Below are 15757 nucleotides of genomic sequence, written 5' to 3' on the forward strand. Positions count from 1 at the left end.
AATTATCCCTCGCTAATGTTTTTTAGAAAATAACCCATAAATCGGTCGCTATTATATTTTCCCGCTTGCTTTTTCAGTTCTCTCTCAAAGGACAGTCTCACAAATTGATACCCCGCTCCCCAAACCATTTTCTAGGTTTTATTTGCCTCTCATTCACGAAAATGGCCCGCCTCCCACCTCTTCGTCTTCGCTTGGTCGCACACCTCCCACTCCGTTCTAGGGTTCAAAATGGGAGTGCATACCATCTTCATTCATTTCAGTCTCATATCTTCACGCCTTCCGCTCCTCTTCGTCGTATCTATGTCGCCCTCCGCCTTCTATCGTCATCACCATCACCGATTTAGCATCCACCAGCCTTCGAGCTGGCTGCCACCGCTCAGGAATTGGCCACATCATCGTCGTTGCCCTGCTCTCGCTGTCATTCTCCACCAGCTCACCCTCTATTGTCATCCCCCTCCACTCGGTTCTCTCTGCCTTCATTGAAGAAGGTAAACCCTAAATTTTTAGTATCAATATAAGAATTAAATCAAGTTATTAGGGTGCAAAACAGTGCCAAAAATATGCTTCTTTTTTCTAAAAGAGTCCTGAAATCGACCGATATTAAGGTGACTGACTTTAGCACCTTTGTTGTGCTTGTGTTCTTGCTTTTTGTAAAACATGCTGGACAAGTTTGTATTTTCATATATCTATAATTTGGTTAAAGATTTCATGTTGTAATTATTTTTTGTATTGATTGTGGTGGCTTACATTCGCAAATCTATAAGTGGTGTTGCTCGATGTTTGAGTTTGAGATGTCCCATTCCATCTTGTGTTGCTGATGTTTAAGTTTGAGATGTTGCAAATCTGTAAGTGATGTTACTTTCTGCACTAATGCAGAGGTGAACCCACATATCAAGAACAGGGGACGAAAATGGGGAAGAAAGGTAACAGGTAATAAAAACTATAAGCTACTGATTATAACTTATTCACTTATGAATAACTGAGATAATTAAACTCAATGCACACAGATACACAGGAAGGAACGGGGGACACAGAAGACAAAAATATATTAGAATAATACTTTTATTTTCAAAGGTAAAATGACTTAAAAACTTCAATCTACTTGAACCTATTTATACTAAACATAAAGGAAACCTAGTATAATATGGCTACTCGAAACAAATCCTAATCTAACACAAAAACTTAAAATAGAAAGGTTTTTCCCAAAATACCCCTGGACTTAAATTGTCCCATATTTTTGGATTAACACAACAAAGTAGAGGCTATGATGTAGCTTGATCTTGCTCATACAACTTTGTTGGAATGTGAGTATTATATATGAATCTTTATGTTAGAGCTTTGTTCATGTTGTGTGGTATTTAGAGTTAACATCCAATAGTCCATAGAGAGCAATTATCATTTGAGTATCTCACTATTTTGAATAATACCTAATGTGACCAGTAGAAATTTCGTTCCTTGTTTCAGGATCTAATTATAAGTGTAATTATGGACTCAAGCATTCATGTAGTGGACAATGGGAGAAAATGCATTCAAGGAAAGGTATCAAATAGTTTATGTATTTTAAGCAACCTTTTTAGATAAAGCTATATATATATATATATATATATATATATATATATATATATATATATATATATATATATATATATATATATATATATATATATATATATATATATGTTAATTGTCTCCACTTTCACCTACCATTAATCAGTATCTATCTTAGGCATCTCGTCAAGAAATTAGGGTATATTTTGTTATAATCTCTTCCTTCTTGTCATATTCAGTCATCATGACACCTGTTTATTGTATTTCTAAATTCATCACATGAAATGCAGCCACAAGGTGCATCTGAAAATGGATATTTGTGGAAAAGAGTGAACTCCTAGGCCAACCGTGTTCTTTAAGAGAAGCTTTGGCTCAAGCACAATCTTCTAGAACTGGAGCTTCAACACAAGCAGAGAATCTCTACATCCTGTTTTGAGGCAAACACTTGTATGTATTCTGAAATACATCTGGTACTTAGAAAAATTGTAGATTTCATTGACTGGTGTATTGATTTCTAGTTTCTTCAAGTAATTTCATTTGTGACTATCTTAATCCTTTGAAGGTGGTTATGATCCATTGGGACGAACAAATGACCAAATAAGAACCTCATATCAAGTAAATTCTGCCATGGCTGCGTGCAAGGTCTTGAAGTTAGATGGTTTAGTCATTGTTGGAGGTATAATGAAACACAACTATCAACAATAATCTTTTTGTCAGATTATTTACTAACAACACTTGTTTGTTTCTCTAAAACATTAAAGAAATTATCCCTCAAAAAGGCCTACTTTTTTTAGGTTAATGCTGCTATTAGTCTCCAAATACTGGAAATAACAGAGAAATTCAACAAAACTGCAGCATCACATAGTATTGCAACTGATTATGGTAAGTTGGAAGTTTACTTTTTTTTTCTAAATTGTAATTCTTTAAGCACTTTAAAGTGTCAATTCTTTTATTCTTGCAGATGTGACTTCTATTTTCAGAAGGGTAGTATGATTCAAAAAGGCTTTATGAGAGCTTGTGTTAAATGTAGGTTATGATGGATTATTACATCTACAGAAACAACATAAACAATCAGTTGTAAGACACTTTCATTCTGCTTCTTTACACTACTTTATCTTTTTTTTTTTAAAATTTATTTCACTTTCATTTTTTCATATACTGAATTGGTCTATGCATATGTAGATTTGAGAGAACTTCATTTACATGTAAAAAAATAGTTGAGTTGACTAGTTGATAACTCTATTTACATGTAATCTACTAATCAAAATTTATGTCCTATTTTTAAACAACAAAAGAATGCAAAACAATTAATTTATGTCCTATTTTTTTTATTTTTTAGGGCCTGAAAGATTTGATATTTTGCATGGACATTCAAAAGCTACCATGCTTTTGATTATAAACTAGGCGAATGCCTGCGCGTTGCACAGAAACACCTATATGGTTGAAATCTTTACAAATATATGTTCTTTTAAATATAACAATAACGTTGTTGTTAAATTTGATATAATAATTCATATACTAAATTGATATAATATATTGATTATTTTGAATTATATGATAATATATACATATATTATAACTTCATAATCTCTATTTTTTGAATGTCTTCTACCCGCGAGTTACACATGAATAAAATTAAATATAATATATGGTTTAATGTTATTTAAAGTTGTTGTTATTTTTAATTAATTTTTCAAAATTAATTTTCTTAATCTTTTAATTTCTATCATTATAATTATTTAAAACATCAAACATTATTTTTTGATTTTAAAGGTAACAATATAATCATTTATATAGATTTATTTTTAACTATTGTTATTGTAAGTTATTTTAAGCTACTTATTTGAAAACTTTTAACGATTATAAAAATATCTTTAGGAAATATTTTAGTTAAATTGATATTACAATTTAGTTTTTGCATTTATCACTACAATTTATCAATTTTAACTATCTACAAAATATTCTTTGGTTTTTTAAATGGAACTGAAATTTATATTTAAGTTGACATTGTAATGCGCAGGAACACCTATATAGTTGAAGTCTTTACAAATATATGTTTTTTTAATATAACAATAACGTTGTTGTTAAATTTGATATAATAATTAATGTACTAAATTGATATAATATAGTGATTATTTTGAATTATATGATAATATATACATCTATTATAACTTGATAATCTCAATCGTTTGAATGACTTCTACCCGCGAGTTACACATAAATCAAATTAAATATAATATATAGTTTAATGCTATTTATAGTTGTTGTTATTGTTAATTAATTTTTTAAAATTTATTTGCTTAATGTTATAATTTTCTATCATTATAATTATTTAGAAAACCACACATTATTTTTTGATTTTAAAAATAACAATATAATCATTTATATATTGTTATTTTTAACTATTGTTATTGTAAGTTATTTTAAGCTACTTATTTGAAAACTTTTAACGATTATAAAAATATCTTTAGGAAATATTTTAGTTAAATTAAGATTACAATTTAGTTTTTGCATTTATCACTACAATTTATCACTTTTAACTATTTACAAAATACTTTTTGGTTTTTTAAGTGGAACTGAAATTTATATTTAAGTTGACATTGTAATGTTATATTTAAGTTAACAATTTAAGTATTTTGTTCAACCTCTTAAAAAATTGTAGCTTTAAACTGATAATGGTTTACATATAACAACATATTAAATCTAATAAATTAAGTATAATATGTTAAAAGTTAATGACATAACTTTATAAGTAGAAGTAAAGATATTATTTTAAAATTGAAATTTAGTTTATTTATAATTACACTTTAGGTTTGATATTTATTTAACCTTATTAAGCAACTTATAATCATTATTAGAAAGACACCACAATTGATCACTTTTAACTATTTACAAAATATTTTTTGGGTTGTTTAAATTAAACTAAAATTTATATTTAAGTTGATCATGTAATGTTATATTTAAATTAATAATTTAAGTATTTTATACAAATTGTTCCAAAATTGTATCTTTAAAATGATAATGGCTTACATCCAACAATATATTAAAACTAATAAATTAAGTATTATATGTTAAAAGTTAAAAAATATAACTTTATAAGTATAACTAAAGATATTATTTTAATAATGAAATTTAGTTTATATATGATTACACTTTAGGTTTGATATTTATTTAACGTAATTAACCAAATTATAATTATTATTAGAAAAAAATTGAAAAGTCATGGGAGTTTCAAATGAATGTGGTGAAAGGAAAAATGCATGGGAGTTTCAAATTAATGTGATGTAAGGAAAAATGCTTCCTTTATAAGTATATAATGATAATGATAATGATAATGATAATGATAATGCAGGGCAGGGCAAGGAGTTTTATCCTCATTTTTCTTCAAATACGACTTATTTATTTTTTGTACAAAACCCCAAAATATAACTTATTTATTTTTTAGTTATAATATTATTTGTTTGTGTCATGCAGATACAATTTTAAAAAAATATTCATCAATTGTTGCAACAATCTTCACAGGCTTTGCATCAACTCCTTTGTTTGGTCATACTTTGACTATAAATTTCATGCTAGAAATTTCTATTGTTTTCATTTCAATGCACCAGGTAAATGGTTTGTGGATTCCGATGGAGTTGGAATTGGAGATTCCAATTCCTTTGGTAGATTCCATTTCTTTCATAAACATTCTACCAACTTTTGTTTCTTTTTCTATATCCAATTCTTTTCCCCTCTATCAAAAGTTAAGGATGAAGAAAAAAGAGTGTTGGAATTGGAACCTGTTAAAAGCAACAACAGGTACTACTCTTAAGTTAACAATATTTAAAAATTATATTTAATTCTATAAAGTATTTAATAAATTATATACTGATTTTGAGAACTTATGAATAATCTATGACAGGTCAAGAGACTTGAATTTCACTAATATGATAGCAAGTGCTAACAAGGAGGTGAAGATGCTTGTTTTTTATTAATAAATAATTTTGAGTACTTATATATAAAATCTTTAACACTTGTTTTTAATTTTTTTCAGGCTGTCATTGTGTAGATTCTGATGCAAGACAACCACTTCCACTTCTTCCTACTTAAGTCAACGGCTGACTTTTGAAATGAAAGAAGATAATTTGAATAAAAATGAGTTATTTCCAACTCCTCGAAATAATCGATGGTAGGTACTTTTTTTTAGTTTTGTAGAATAATCTTTCATGGATATAAACTTTATATAATGTGTGCATTTTTTTCCTATTTGTGAGGATTCAACTTTCAGAGTTCTTGGTGGTATAAAATTGTGTTGATAAAGGCGGTTGTATGCAATGAGAGAAGGGCACATGGAAAGACCTAGAGACCACAAAGGTTAGTTTTGTATCTTTTTTTTTGTTTTGTTTTTTTTATTTATAAAAATGCTAAATGTGTTGTTAATTTTGGTGTGGTAGATGGTCCGTAATATTCAACACAAATGTTCAAAAAATCAAATCTGAAGACCAATTGGCAAACACCGTATTTCCTTCCTCATTTACTTTTTGGTTAGGATCGGAATTCAATTCCATTCCTGTCCTGCATTTGCTTCCAACAAAGATCCCTTATCTAGAAAAAAACTGGAAGACATCAAAGTAAGTAGCACGTGGTCCTATATCCATGGGACTAAACTGGAATCGGAATCCAGTTCCATTCCAACCCTTCTTTTGGACGCAAGATATCAAGAATTGGAGAAGATGTATGTGGAAATGCAAAATATGAGATGAAATTAAGAATTATGGTACCTTATACTTTGAAATCAAAACTTAATCAATGTTAAACTTTGACAGATGCTTTTGGTATTTTAATGTTAATGTTTGGACTGTATAATTTTTGGATGTGTTTGGTATTTAATGTTAATGTTTGGTTTGAGATTTTATAATTATTGATGTTTTTGTCATTTTTGTTTTACATTAGTAACCAAAATAAAATATCATATTATATATCTGCGAGTGATTAGCTAGGGAAAGAAAAAAATCACATCCTAAATTTGCGAGGGATTAGCTACAGAATGAAAAAAAAAATCACATCTTAAATTTGTGAGGGATTAGCGACGAAAAAAAATAGAGTTTTGCAAGGGATTTGCGACGGAATATTGTATTACGTTTTGTGGCTGGTGTCCTAAATAACCATATTAAGTGACCAATTTGCGATGGACATTCCGTTGCTATAGCCGTTGCAAAAAAAACTGATCCGTCGCTAAACCCCTCGCTAAGTCATTAGCCACACTCTAATTGGCCATAGAGTAAATTTGTCGCTGATCTGTCGCAAACGCTCTTTAGCGACGGAATAGCGACGGACTCGTCCGTCTCTATAACCTATGTTTCTAGTAGTGATATTCAACTCTTATACTACTTGCATTGTGAATGCTCTTAAAAACATGTAGGCATAAATACCCTAGTGTAATATATCATATATCATAGTTTAATATATCTTTGTCTATTATTTTATCAAACTTTATCATCTCTTAATTATTACATTATTATTATATAATTACTTTATTATTTTAACTAATAATTATTATTTAAATGTTTTATTTCAAATTTATTATTTTTCTCACAGAATAAATAGAACAAGATAGATAATATTTTAACATTTTTTGTAAAAGTATAATATTTATATTTTTTCCCTTTATGTTAACTAGAAGGAATTCAGTTGCGTCGTTGGCGCTGGTTTGAATAATATTTGCAAACAGAAAGCTGGAAATAATTTTTTCAAAATGGCACTAAAAGTTATATAAACAGAATTTGTTTATGTTGCATTTATCCATGACATTCGATGAGAGTGAAAAAGAAAAAGAAAAAACATTTACTCATTAAACAATGAAAAATTAACAAAACACGAAGAACGGAATGGTGAATGCCATTCCATCTGGCAACAGAATGAATAATTCCATTCCTTCCTTGATTCTTTGATTCAGGAATCTCAAGCAATTTGTTCATGCGAGCTAGTATAGCCTCCATTGTGAACTGCAAACATAAAAAATCACATTTTTTTTACTGCTTTTCACTATTATTTTTGCATTAATTAAACTCAACAGATAAGATAACTTTCTTTTTGGAATTTTTTGTAGGAGCAGATTGACCACAAACTTACAATAATAATTGGACCAATGGTCAAATCTTGAAGCTTCCTCCTTGCAGCAAGGTCGATGAATTAACATAAGAGTGATGTTTTGCTCCAGTTCTACAAATAATCAGTATAAATAAAACTCATTTTTTTCAATTCACAAATTACCCTTTTTTAAGACTGATTCAAGAACATTTACTTAATTCGTATTATTGTCTATAGCGACTGTCTTTTAGATATGGGTTAAATGCAAAAGATAGCAATCTACTTTTGTTGGTCAGTTTAATGTAACATGATTAACATCGTATTTTCATATCTACCTATTACGACATTATACTCTTAGAAATCTACCAATTATAGCAACGACACTCATATACAAAGCAATTTTCATAGTTACGTGTGATGTGGGTAATGTTTTCAAGTATAATGTCCTAATAAGGAAAACAAAAATAAAACTATGGTGCTATATTTGGGTAGATAACATATTTTTTATTTAAAATTTGTTAATAAGATTTTTTTAAATTTGAATGTTGCAAAAGAAATAAATAAAAGTGAGAGCATATGGCAGCTAACCTCATGCATCAGAAGCACAATTTCATCAAGACGACTCAAACGCTCCAATACCTAAAATTAGTGTACAAAAAACAAAAAATATGATAAAAAAAATAGTGATTAATACTATCAGGTATTGATGATTTGTAGAGTAAAATATAAAAATGGTGGGTATGCTTTTTTCTTTATATTGTGTAGTCATTTTTTTTTTCTGGTCCTTATTTCAAAGTTTTCCTTGGACGGGCTGATTTAGGTTTGCATTTCAAGGTTACATATCAATTTTGTCCCATGTTTGAAGATTTCTGACACAAAAATGATATGGAAGTCCAAAATAAGGATTACATTTGAAAAAGTTTTCAATGTTGGACTAAAATACATTAAAATTCAGAAAGTAAGAGTACATTATAACTTACTCCAATCTATATAAAACATCTCCCTTCATTATAGCTTGAACCAAAGATGACATGGATGATTGAACGTGGTTTTAATTGATACTGAAAAACAGAAAAAATTACCATAATCTTTTTCACAAATTTCGATGTCGTAAACTACCCATATGAATTAAAGGGGAAGCATAGTAACTGTTACTTGAAGAAAGTGAGTGAATTGAAACAACATCTGGAACTATATAGAGAGAAAGTAGAGACTTACAATGGGAAAATTAGAGTTGATTTTTTTGGATGAGTGGCAGGTAATATGTGGAGTAATGTGGCATATTATAATATGTGAGCCTAATAATAACCTGCAACACCAAAGTTGTTGTAAATATGCAATATCACAATAAGGTTAATACCAATCAAAAAAATCTTAGAACAGAATGAATATATGTCTTAAACTCACAAACAATTACCTTTTTGCCATGTTTCCAGAAGAAAAAAACTGACTTGTTTATCTTCACATTTGCACAAATCACCCATCAAACGAAATATCTTCAAGAACACATGTTAGTTACCATAAGAATCAGTCGGTGATATAAATAATCATATGTATCCATCAACAATCAACATACCCTGGTTCAAGCATTTCATCGACCAGTTGGGATGCATAGTGAAACTCTCCTTCAAATCTCCATATGAAGTGGGTTGCACGCCTAATCAACCAAAGAACTCCGCACTCAATCAATATACTGAAATCGAAACCTATATATAAGCAAGTAGAGCATCAATAAAATCAAAGTCAAAAAATTGACCTCATGGATGAAAGCTTGCATCTCAGGCTTCGATAGGTCAGAGCATAAAGCAACGCAAATCTACTTATCGGGATAACATGAAGGGATACCTGCTTCTTCTTTTCTGTTTCTGTTTGGAATCGATTGTTTGAGATACAAAACGGATAAGTCTAATAGGAATTTCAGTTTGATCAAAAACGTTGGAAGCTATGGAAAATTGGAATCCCTGGAAGAAGATGGTTGGAATCAAAAACCCACAAGCACCAATTGAAAGCATGGAATCAAAAACCCACAACCACCAATAGAAACTATCGATTCAGAATAGGCTTTGGAGACGAAGTTCCTTCAGCGGACTATATGCTAATCGAAGCTCAGAACGATATAGTCAGATTTCAAACACCTGATTTTGTTATTGGGTAAGAGAGAGGTAGTGAAGCGGCAATCTGAATGGCGGTCGTCCAGATTTTGTAGAGTGATGAAAAGCGAAATTAGACGGACGGAAGTAAGAAGGGATTGAGAACAAATAGAGATAAAAGGAAAGCAGGAGAAGACATCCCATTGGAAGGCGACGAAGGTGAGTCCAAAAAAAGGCGGTGGGATAAGCTGAATTAAAATAAGGGCGTCGCCGCCGTCGGCAACCTGATGCAAACTATGACCAGCCAATTGAAGGGTTTCGAGGGAGAGAGACGTAAGGAAGAGTGAAGAAGAAAGAAAGAGGAAGTAAGGAAATGCGAACGAAAGAGTATTGGAGGAGGAGGGCGGCGACGTGGAAATCGGAAACAACGAATAAAATAATGAAAGCCGATAAGAACGGAAGAGAAGAATCTGAAAAGGAAAGTATTATCGTGGCCTGAAATTGAAAAAAAAAAAAAAAAAAGGTCCGTGGCAAAAACAGGAAAGAGAAAAAAGTATACTGCTCCCCAACTTTTTAAGTTTTTATGTATATATAAATAAAAATAATTATTATATATATATATATATATATATATATATATATATATATATATATATATATTAAATCTCATCCCAGCTTATGAACAATACCATTCATAAACTCATTTCAAATTTTTAGTTGCGGCTGATTTGGCTTACCACCTTCTTCTTCCAATCGATCAGTATTGGCAGATGACTTATCTTTCCCGCTTGCATCTCTAATTTACCACATGTATCACCCTCCATCAAACCTCATCGATTCCTTACACAAGCATCTCTTCGATTTAGCCCTCTCTTCACCACATTGTCTTTGGCATCTGTGATGGAGTTGGTGAGGCCGACGGAATCGGTGTGATGTTGATCGAATTTCACAATCGTAAAATTTCTAAATCCCATGTATCGTCTCACTCTACCTAATCTACTTCTCACAACTTTCATCTTATTTTCTTCCATAGACTCAGGTGCTCTCTCTCCCATAAGCGACACTTTTAATCGGTGTCTTTGCTCTTGCCGACAACTGCTTCTTGTGTCTCTCGGCTCCATAGTCGAAGTTTAAAGTTATGCCTAAAATCAATCATGCCAGAGGACGAACGGCCTACGGCACCTCCTCTTATCTCCATCATTGTCCTCCAGTGACTTCCCCGTTTCCATTCCCGACTCCCCCAATTGTATGCTCCACCGCCAATCACTTTAGGTTAGGGTTAGGTTTGCTTTCGTTGTTACGTCATGGACGACGTTACAACAATGGCTCTTAGGTCAGTCCTTCATCACGTGAAACAAGCTGTTGAAAGGTTGTCTGGTGTGCCTGTTCGGATAAAAGTCGCCCATGTAAGTAAAACAAAATATGTATCACCCCTTCGGGAAGTCTACGACGTTGGACATGAAATTGTTGGAAAAACACCTCTGGTTATCATCTTCTTTCAATATTATATTATTTCTAACAATTTCAAAACTGTAAACATTTAGGGTTTTATTATTAGAGTACTAATTTGCCTTTATTAGGTAGTGATGAACACCGTAAAGCAAGATTTCTTATTAAATTTGTGGCTCTCTAAAGACATTGGTTGGCATGTTTTCATCTGACTATATCTTGCTTTCAACAACAATGAGTCGTTGAAAACTTTATCATGTTGATAAACAGAAGATGGATCGAAACATAGTTGAGTCAATCATATAGCTTCACCATTTAATAAAGTTTCTCACATTTTTATTTACTATTTTTGGGTCATGAATGGCAGATAAAGAGAGTCCATACATGGTTCCAAATTGGTTTTTTTATCTTTTCTTCCATTCTTCCGAACAATAATTTCACAGTATAAAATTGAGTATGCATATAGTACAACTAATTTGAATCCTTTACTTTGTATTTTCTCATTTAACAAATTAAACAATTTTTTTTCAAATTGTTTATTTATTTATTTTTTTGGAAACGACAAATAAATATATAAAAATAAAATAAAGGCCACAATGATTAGCAAGTAGCAAATTCGAAGGGCAAAGGTACAATAGCAGCTTATAAAATAAAATGATTAAAAGGGAAAACACTCCACTCAACCAACCTGCCACAACTTTGTGAACTCCTATATTTGTACCAGATATACGCCTGTGATATAACATTGTCAACAATCTTGGAAGAAGATGTGCATAGATTCTTGAATACTTTATCATTTCTTGCTAACCACGTGTACCAAAGTAGAAAGAAGAAAATCACTTTGAGAATTAGTCTCTTCCGCGGGCAGTTACCCCAAGCATCAGCAAAATTTAAGAATTCGGAGATTGATGAAAATTGTCGACTTGGAATTCCACACCATTTAAACACCCAAGTCCGAGCTTCTTGCGCTATCTTACACCTGATAAGAATATGATCTTCAGATTCCGAATCAATTCCACACATAGGACAAAAACTATTTTGGACAATAATACCCCTGCATGCCAAATTGTTAGAAACTGCTAATCTGCCCAAAGTTGCTCTCCATACGAAGCATCTAACTTTTAATGGAATTTCTTTTAAACTACAAATCTCCTGATCATTTAAGTTTGGTGTAGTCGAGTTGATAAGCCTCCTCATGGAACTCACCGTGTATACTCCATCACGATTATGATTGAATCTGAATCCCATTGTTGAGGTCAATGTGGATATAGATCTAATAGCAGAGCATAAGATCGATAATTCCAAAAATTCATCGTAATTTCTTGGTTGCACTCTCCACTTCCAAAAAAACGCTGAACATGAAACTCTTTCGCTGACGAAACATATTTTGGCAGATTCGAGTTCGTACAAGCGAGGGAACCTGTCTTGTAAAGTCGATGACCCGCACCAGATGTCCTTCCAAAATAAAATTTTTGTGTTGGAGTGTGGAATAAGAGATAAAAGATTCTTGTATTCAATATGAAATTCTGGTACACTCATAATTTCTTTATGAAGATTGCCCCACACGCTTGATATGGATTTTTTTGCAATGTATGTAACCGGTTTCCTCTCCAAGTTGTGTATGCTACCGATGCACAATTTCCAAAGATTACCATTCTCAACTTTTAGTCTCCACCACCATTTAGTGAGTAACGCTAAGTTTTGGGCCTTCAAGGTCCCCATACCTAATCCACCGTCCTTTTTCGAAGCAACGATCTTTGACCAAGAGATCTAATGGATTTTTGTTTTTGAATCATCGCCAGCCCATAAGAATTTGCGCCTTGACCTTTCGAGTTCATCAATTATACCCTTAGGAGCTTTGAAAAAGAAGAAGTAATATGTTGGAAGACTGTTTAAAACTGATTTTATTTAGGTGAGTCGCCCACGAAATGACAACATTTTTTATTTCCATCCCGACAACTTTGATTGAAATTTCTTAATTATAGGCTACCAATGTTTCTTTAGTAACATGTTCGCTCCAACGGGAACCCCGAGATAAGTAAATGGGAATGTTCCTTTTAAACACCCCAACACTTGGGCTTGTCTGTGAAGTTTTGAGGTAGATGTTCCTATCCAAATTTTTGATTCATCTTTTATTCCAATTGCCAACGAAGATCGCATCATCGGCATAGAACAGGTGCGAAACTGTAGGCCATTGTTGGGTAACTTGACTCCATGAAAATGAAATTTTACTCGGGCACCTTTTAATGCAACATTCAAACCCTCCATAGCAATTATGAATAGAAACGGGGATAGAGGATCCCCTTGCCTGACACCCTTCGTGATATTGAATTCATCTGTGGGAGAACCATTGACAAGGACCGATGCACGAGATGACGACAAACAACCATGTATCCAATTCCTCCATTTGTCACTAAATTCCATTTGTTCCATAACCGAGTCCAGATAATTCCAGTTTATGGAATCGAAAGCCTTCTCAAAGTCTACCTTGAACATCAACATTTTCTCCTTTGATTTTTTTTCCCACGAAACTATTTCGTTTATTATTAGCGGGCCGTCTAAGATGTTTCTTCCTTTGATGTATGCAGATTGGACTTCATCTACAACACTGTTGACCACCGCTTTGAGTCGAGAAGCTAGTATTTTTGCAACGGTCTTGTAGAGGCATCCAATGAGGCTAATAGGTCTATAATCGCTGAGGTTTAACGAGTCTTTGATTTTCGGTATTAAGGTTATGAATAAGGAATTACAACCCCGCGCAAGATGACCATGCACTTCGAAATATTTCACGAATTGGAGTATGTCATGTTGTACAATATCCCAGTTGTTTTTTAGAACCGTAAATATGAAACTGTCAGGTCTCGGGGACTTCTCACCTCCACATCCCCAAATCGCGCATTTGATTTCTTCTAATGAAATAGAAGAGTCTAGATCACAGACTTGTTCAGGGGAAAGAGATTTGAACAAGTTGTTGACAAGTTTTGGCCTATGGGGCCATTTTTCATGGAACTTTGCCTCAAAGAAATCGTGAACCTCCTTTTTGATGGAAAATGGATCAGAACTCGAAAGACCATCTATAACCAGACCATGTAATCTATTTTTCCTGCTTTTACTTTTGACTGTACCATGGAAAAAGCGTGTATTTTCATCTCCATCCGTCACCCATCTTATCTTTGCCTTCTGTTGCATGTCAAGTTTTGCAAACCTTTCCAATTCGCATACTTTTAGCTTGCATTCTCTCCTTTGTAATAATTCAGAGTCAGAGAGTACCCTGGATTCCGTCAATCGTTCCAACTTTTCTATCATGCCTTTTTTCTCAGTCAACAGTTTCGATTCCATTCGAGAATCATTGAGTCTCCAATTGCGAATTTTATTCTTGACATAATGCAGCTTGGATTTGAGAAACATGTCAGGGGTGCCATAGCCACGAAAGGAGTTCCAAGCACTTAAAAAGGTCCCTTGGAAGTCATCCCTTAGTAACCACGAGTTAATGAACCGGAAGGGTGTAGGGCCAAAGTCATGATTAGATGGTTTGAGTGTAATCGGAGAATGATCTGAGTATTCCCTGGGTAGCACAGTAACAGTAGATAGTGGTTGGGTTATCATAAAATTGGAACAAACCAAAAACCGTCTAATTTACTGAGTTTAAGACCGAATTCGCACATGTATGTGAATTTTTTTCCACCTTGATTGAATTCCTGCAATCCTGCTTCTACAATGAACTTATTAAAGTCTAAGGCAGTGTAATGGAAAAACTGAGAATTAAATCTCTCATCAGCACGTCTTACCGCATTAAAGTCTCCAAAAAATATCCAAACACCTGCTATACTCCTCTTAAGTTCCAGTAGGTCAGTCCATAATTTGCGTTTATCCAGAATGGATTGGGGACTATATACATTTACTAAGGTGGTTATTCCAGGAACTCCCTTCCAATGACCACAGATCGAAAGAAAATTCCTAGAAGATGAAGACTGAGTTTTTGTAAAAATTACTGGATCCCACATACAAATTAGACCGTCCGATCTTCCCACCGGATTAACTGCCTCAACTACAAAATTATTGCCTCCCCACGCCCCACTAAAGTCAATTGTATGTGAATCTGCAACTCTGGTTTCCTGGAGACCGATGAAATCCACCTTCTGAGAATACTTCAATCTACATAGCCAATCTATTTTGTGGGTTTCCCCACAACCCCTGATGTTAAGGCGTAAGCAATTCATTGTAAACCAATAGCACCACCGTCACCTTCTTCTCCCACTTCCGCAAGAATCGGGTCATTGGCGTTAATTTGGAATCCCACGTCGATACCGACTCGAAGCATGTTGATTGCCTCATTAGAATAAGAACAATTTTCACTGGAGGATAAAGTATTGTTGGAATTGGGAGGCGAGGCAGTGATGTTTAGGTCCAACTGTGGCGGCGATGGGGGAGGAGGATCAACTGGCGGGAAGGAGACAATCAAATTTTTGTGATGAAGGGAGTGAATATCCAAGGACCTGATTGGTCTACTGTTGAATCGGATGGAAGATCTGGTAATTTTTCTCCTTTTGTCAATAGATCCCCCCATCTCAAATTCCGGAATCGATGCTTCAAAATTGAAA

General features: G+C 32.9%; 2 protein-coding genes and 2 long non-coding RNA genes across 7 annotated transcripts; 1 reads left to right on the forward strand and 3 right to left on the reverse strand.

Moving 5' to 3' along the window:
- Positions 1–2125: 2125 nt before the first annotated feature.
- LOC145129320 (uncharacterized) lies at positions 2126–2825 on the forward strand. Its single transcript, XR_013717455.1, has 3 exons — positions 2126–2224; positions 2343–2430; positions 2510–2825. It is a non-coding gene; the product is annotated as an uncharacterized LOC145129320 (long non-coding RNA).
- Positions 2826–7263: 4438 nt separating this feature from the next.
- Positions 7264–10172, reverse strand: LOC145134711 (uncharacterized). Of its 4 annotated transcripts, none has more exons than XR_013719290.1 (8): positions 9463–10172; positions 9194–9310; positions 9035–9113; positions 8836–8926; positions 8598–8678; positions 8206–8256; positions 7660–7749; positions 7264–7532 (listed from the first exon to the last, which is right to left on the reverse strand). It is a non-coding gene; the product is annotated as an uncharacterized LOC145134711 (long non-coding RNA). The 4 variants fall into 4 exon arrangements; XR_013719287.1 differs by having other exon boundaries at positions 9194–9323; positions 9463–10171; XR_013719288.1 differs by having other exon boundaries at positions 9194–9274; positions 9374–10171.
- A 1626-nt stretch (positions 10173–11798) lies between these two features.
- On the reverse strand, positions 11799–12404 carry LOC145130433 (uncharacterized). Its single transcript, XM_079065238.1, has one exon. The coding sequence runs from the start codon at positions 12402–12404 to the stop codon at positions 11799–11801; it is 606 nt and encodes a 201-aa protein (XP_078921364.1).
- Positions 12405–14758: 2354 nt separating this feature from the next.
- On the reverse strand, positions 14759–15376 carry LOC145130434 (uncharacterized). The gene has a single exon (XM_079065239.1). It carries the CDS (start codon positions 15374–15376, stop codon positions 14759–14761), a length of 618 nt encoding a protein of 205 aa, XP_078921365.1.
- Between the last annotated feature and the right edge of the window lie 381 nt (positions 15377–15757).

This window comes from Lactuca virosa, chromosome 8 (genome assembly GCF_052849685.1).
Source record: "Lactuca virosa cultivar CGN04683 chromosome 8, Lactuca_virosa_CGN04683_v6, whole genome shotgun sequence".
NCBI lineage: Eukaryota > Viridiplantae > Streptophyta > Magnoliopsida > Asterales > Asteraceae > Lactuca > Lactuca virosa.

What these genes read in the sequence shown, in the direction of transcription:
- LOC145130434 (XM_079065239.1), bottom strand. Translation starts at nt 15,376, where the DNA reads ATGAATTGCTTACGCCTTAACATCAGGGGTTGTGGGGAAACCCACAAA.
- LOC145130433 (XM_079065238.1), bottom strand. Translation starts at nt 12,404, where the DNA reads ATGGGATTCAGATTCAATCATAATCGTGATGGAGTATACACGGTGAGT.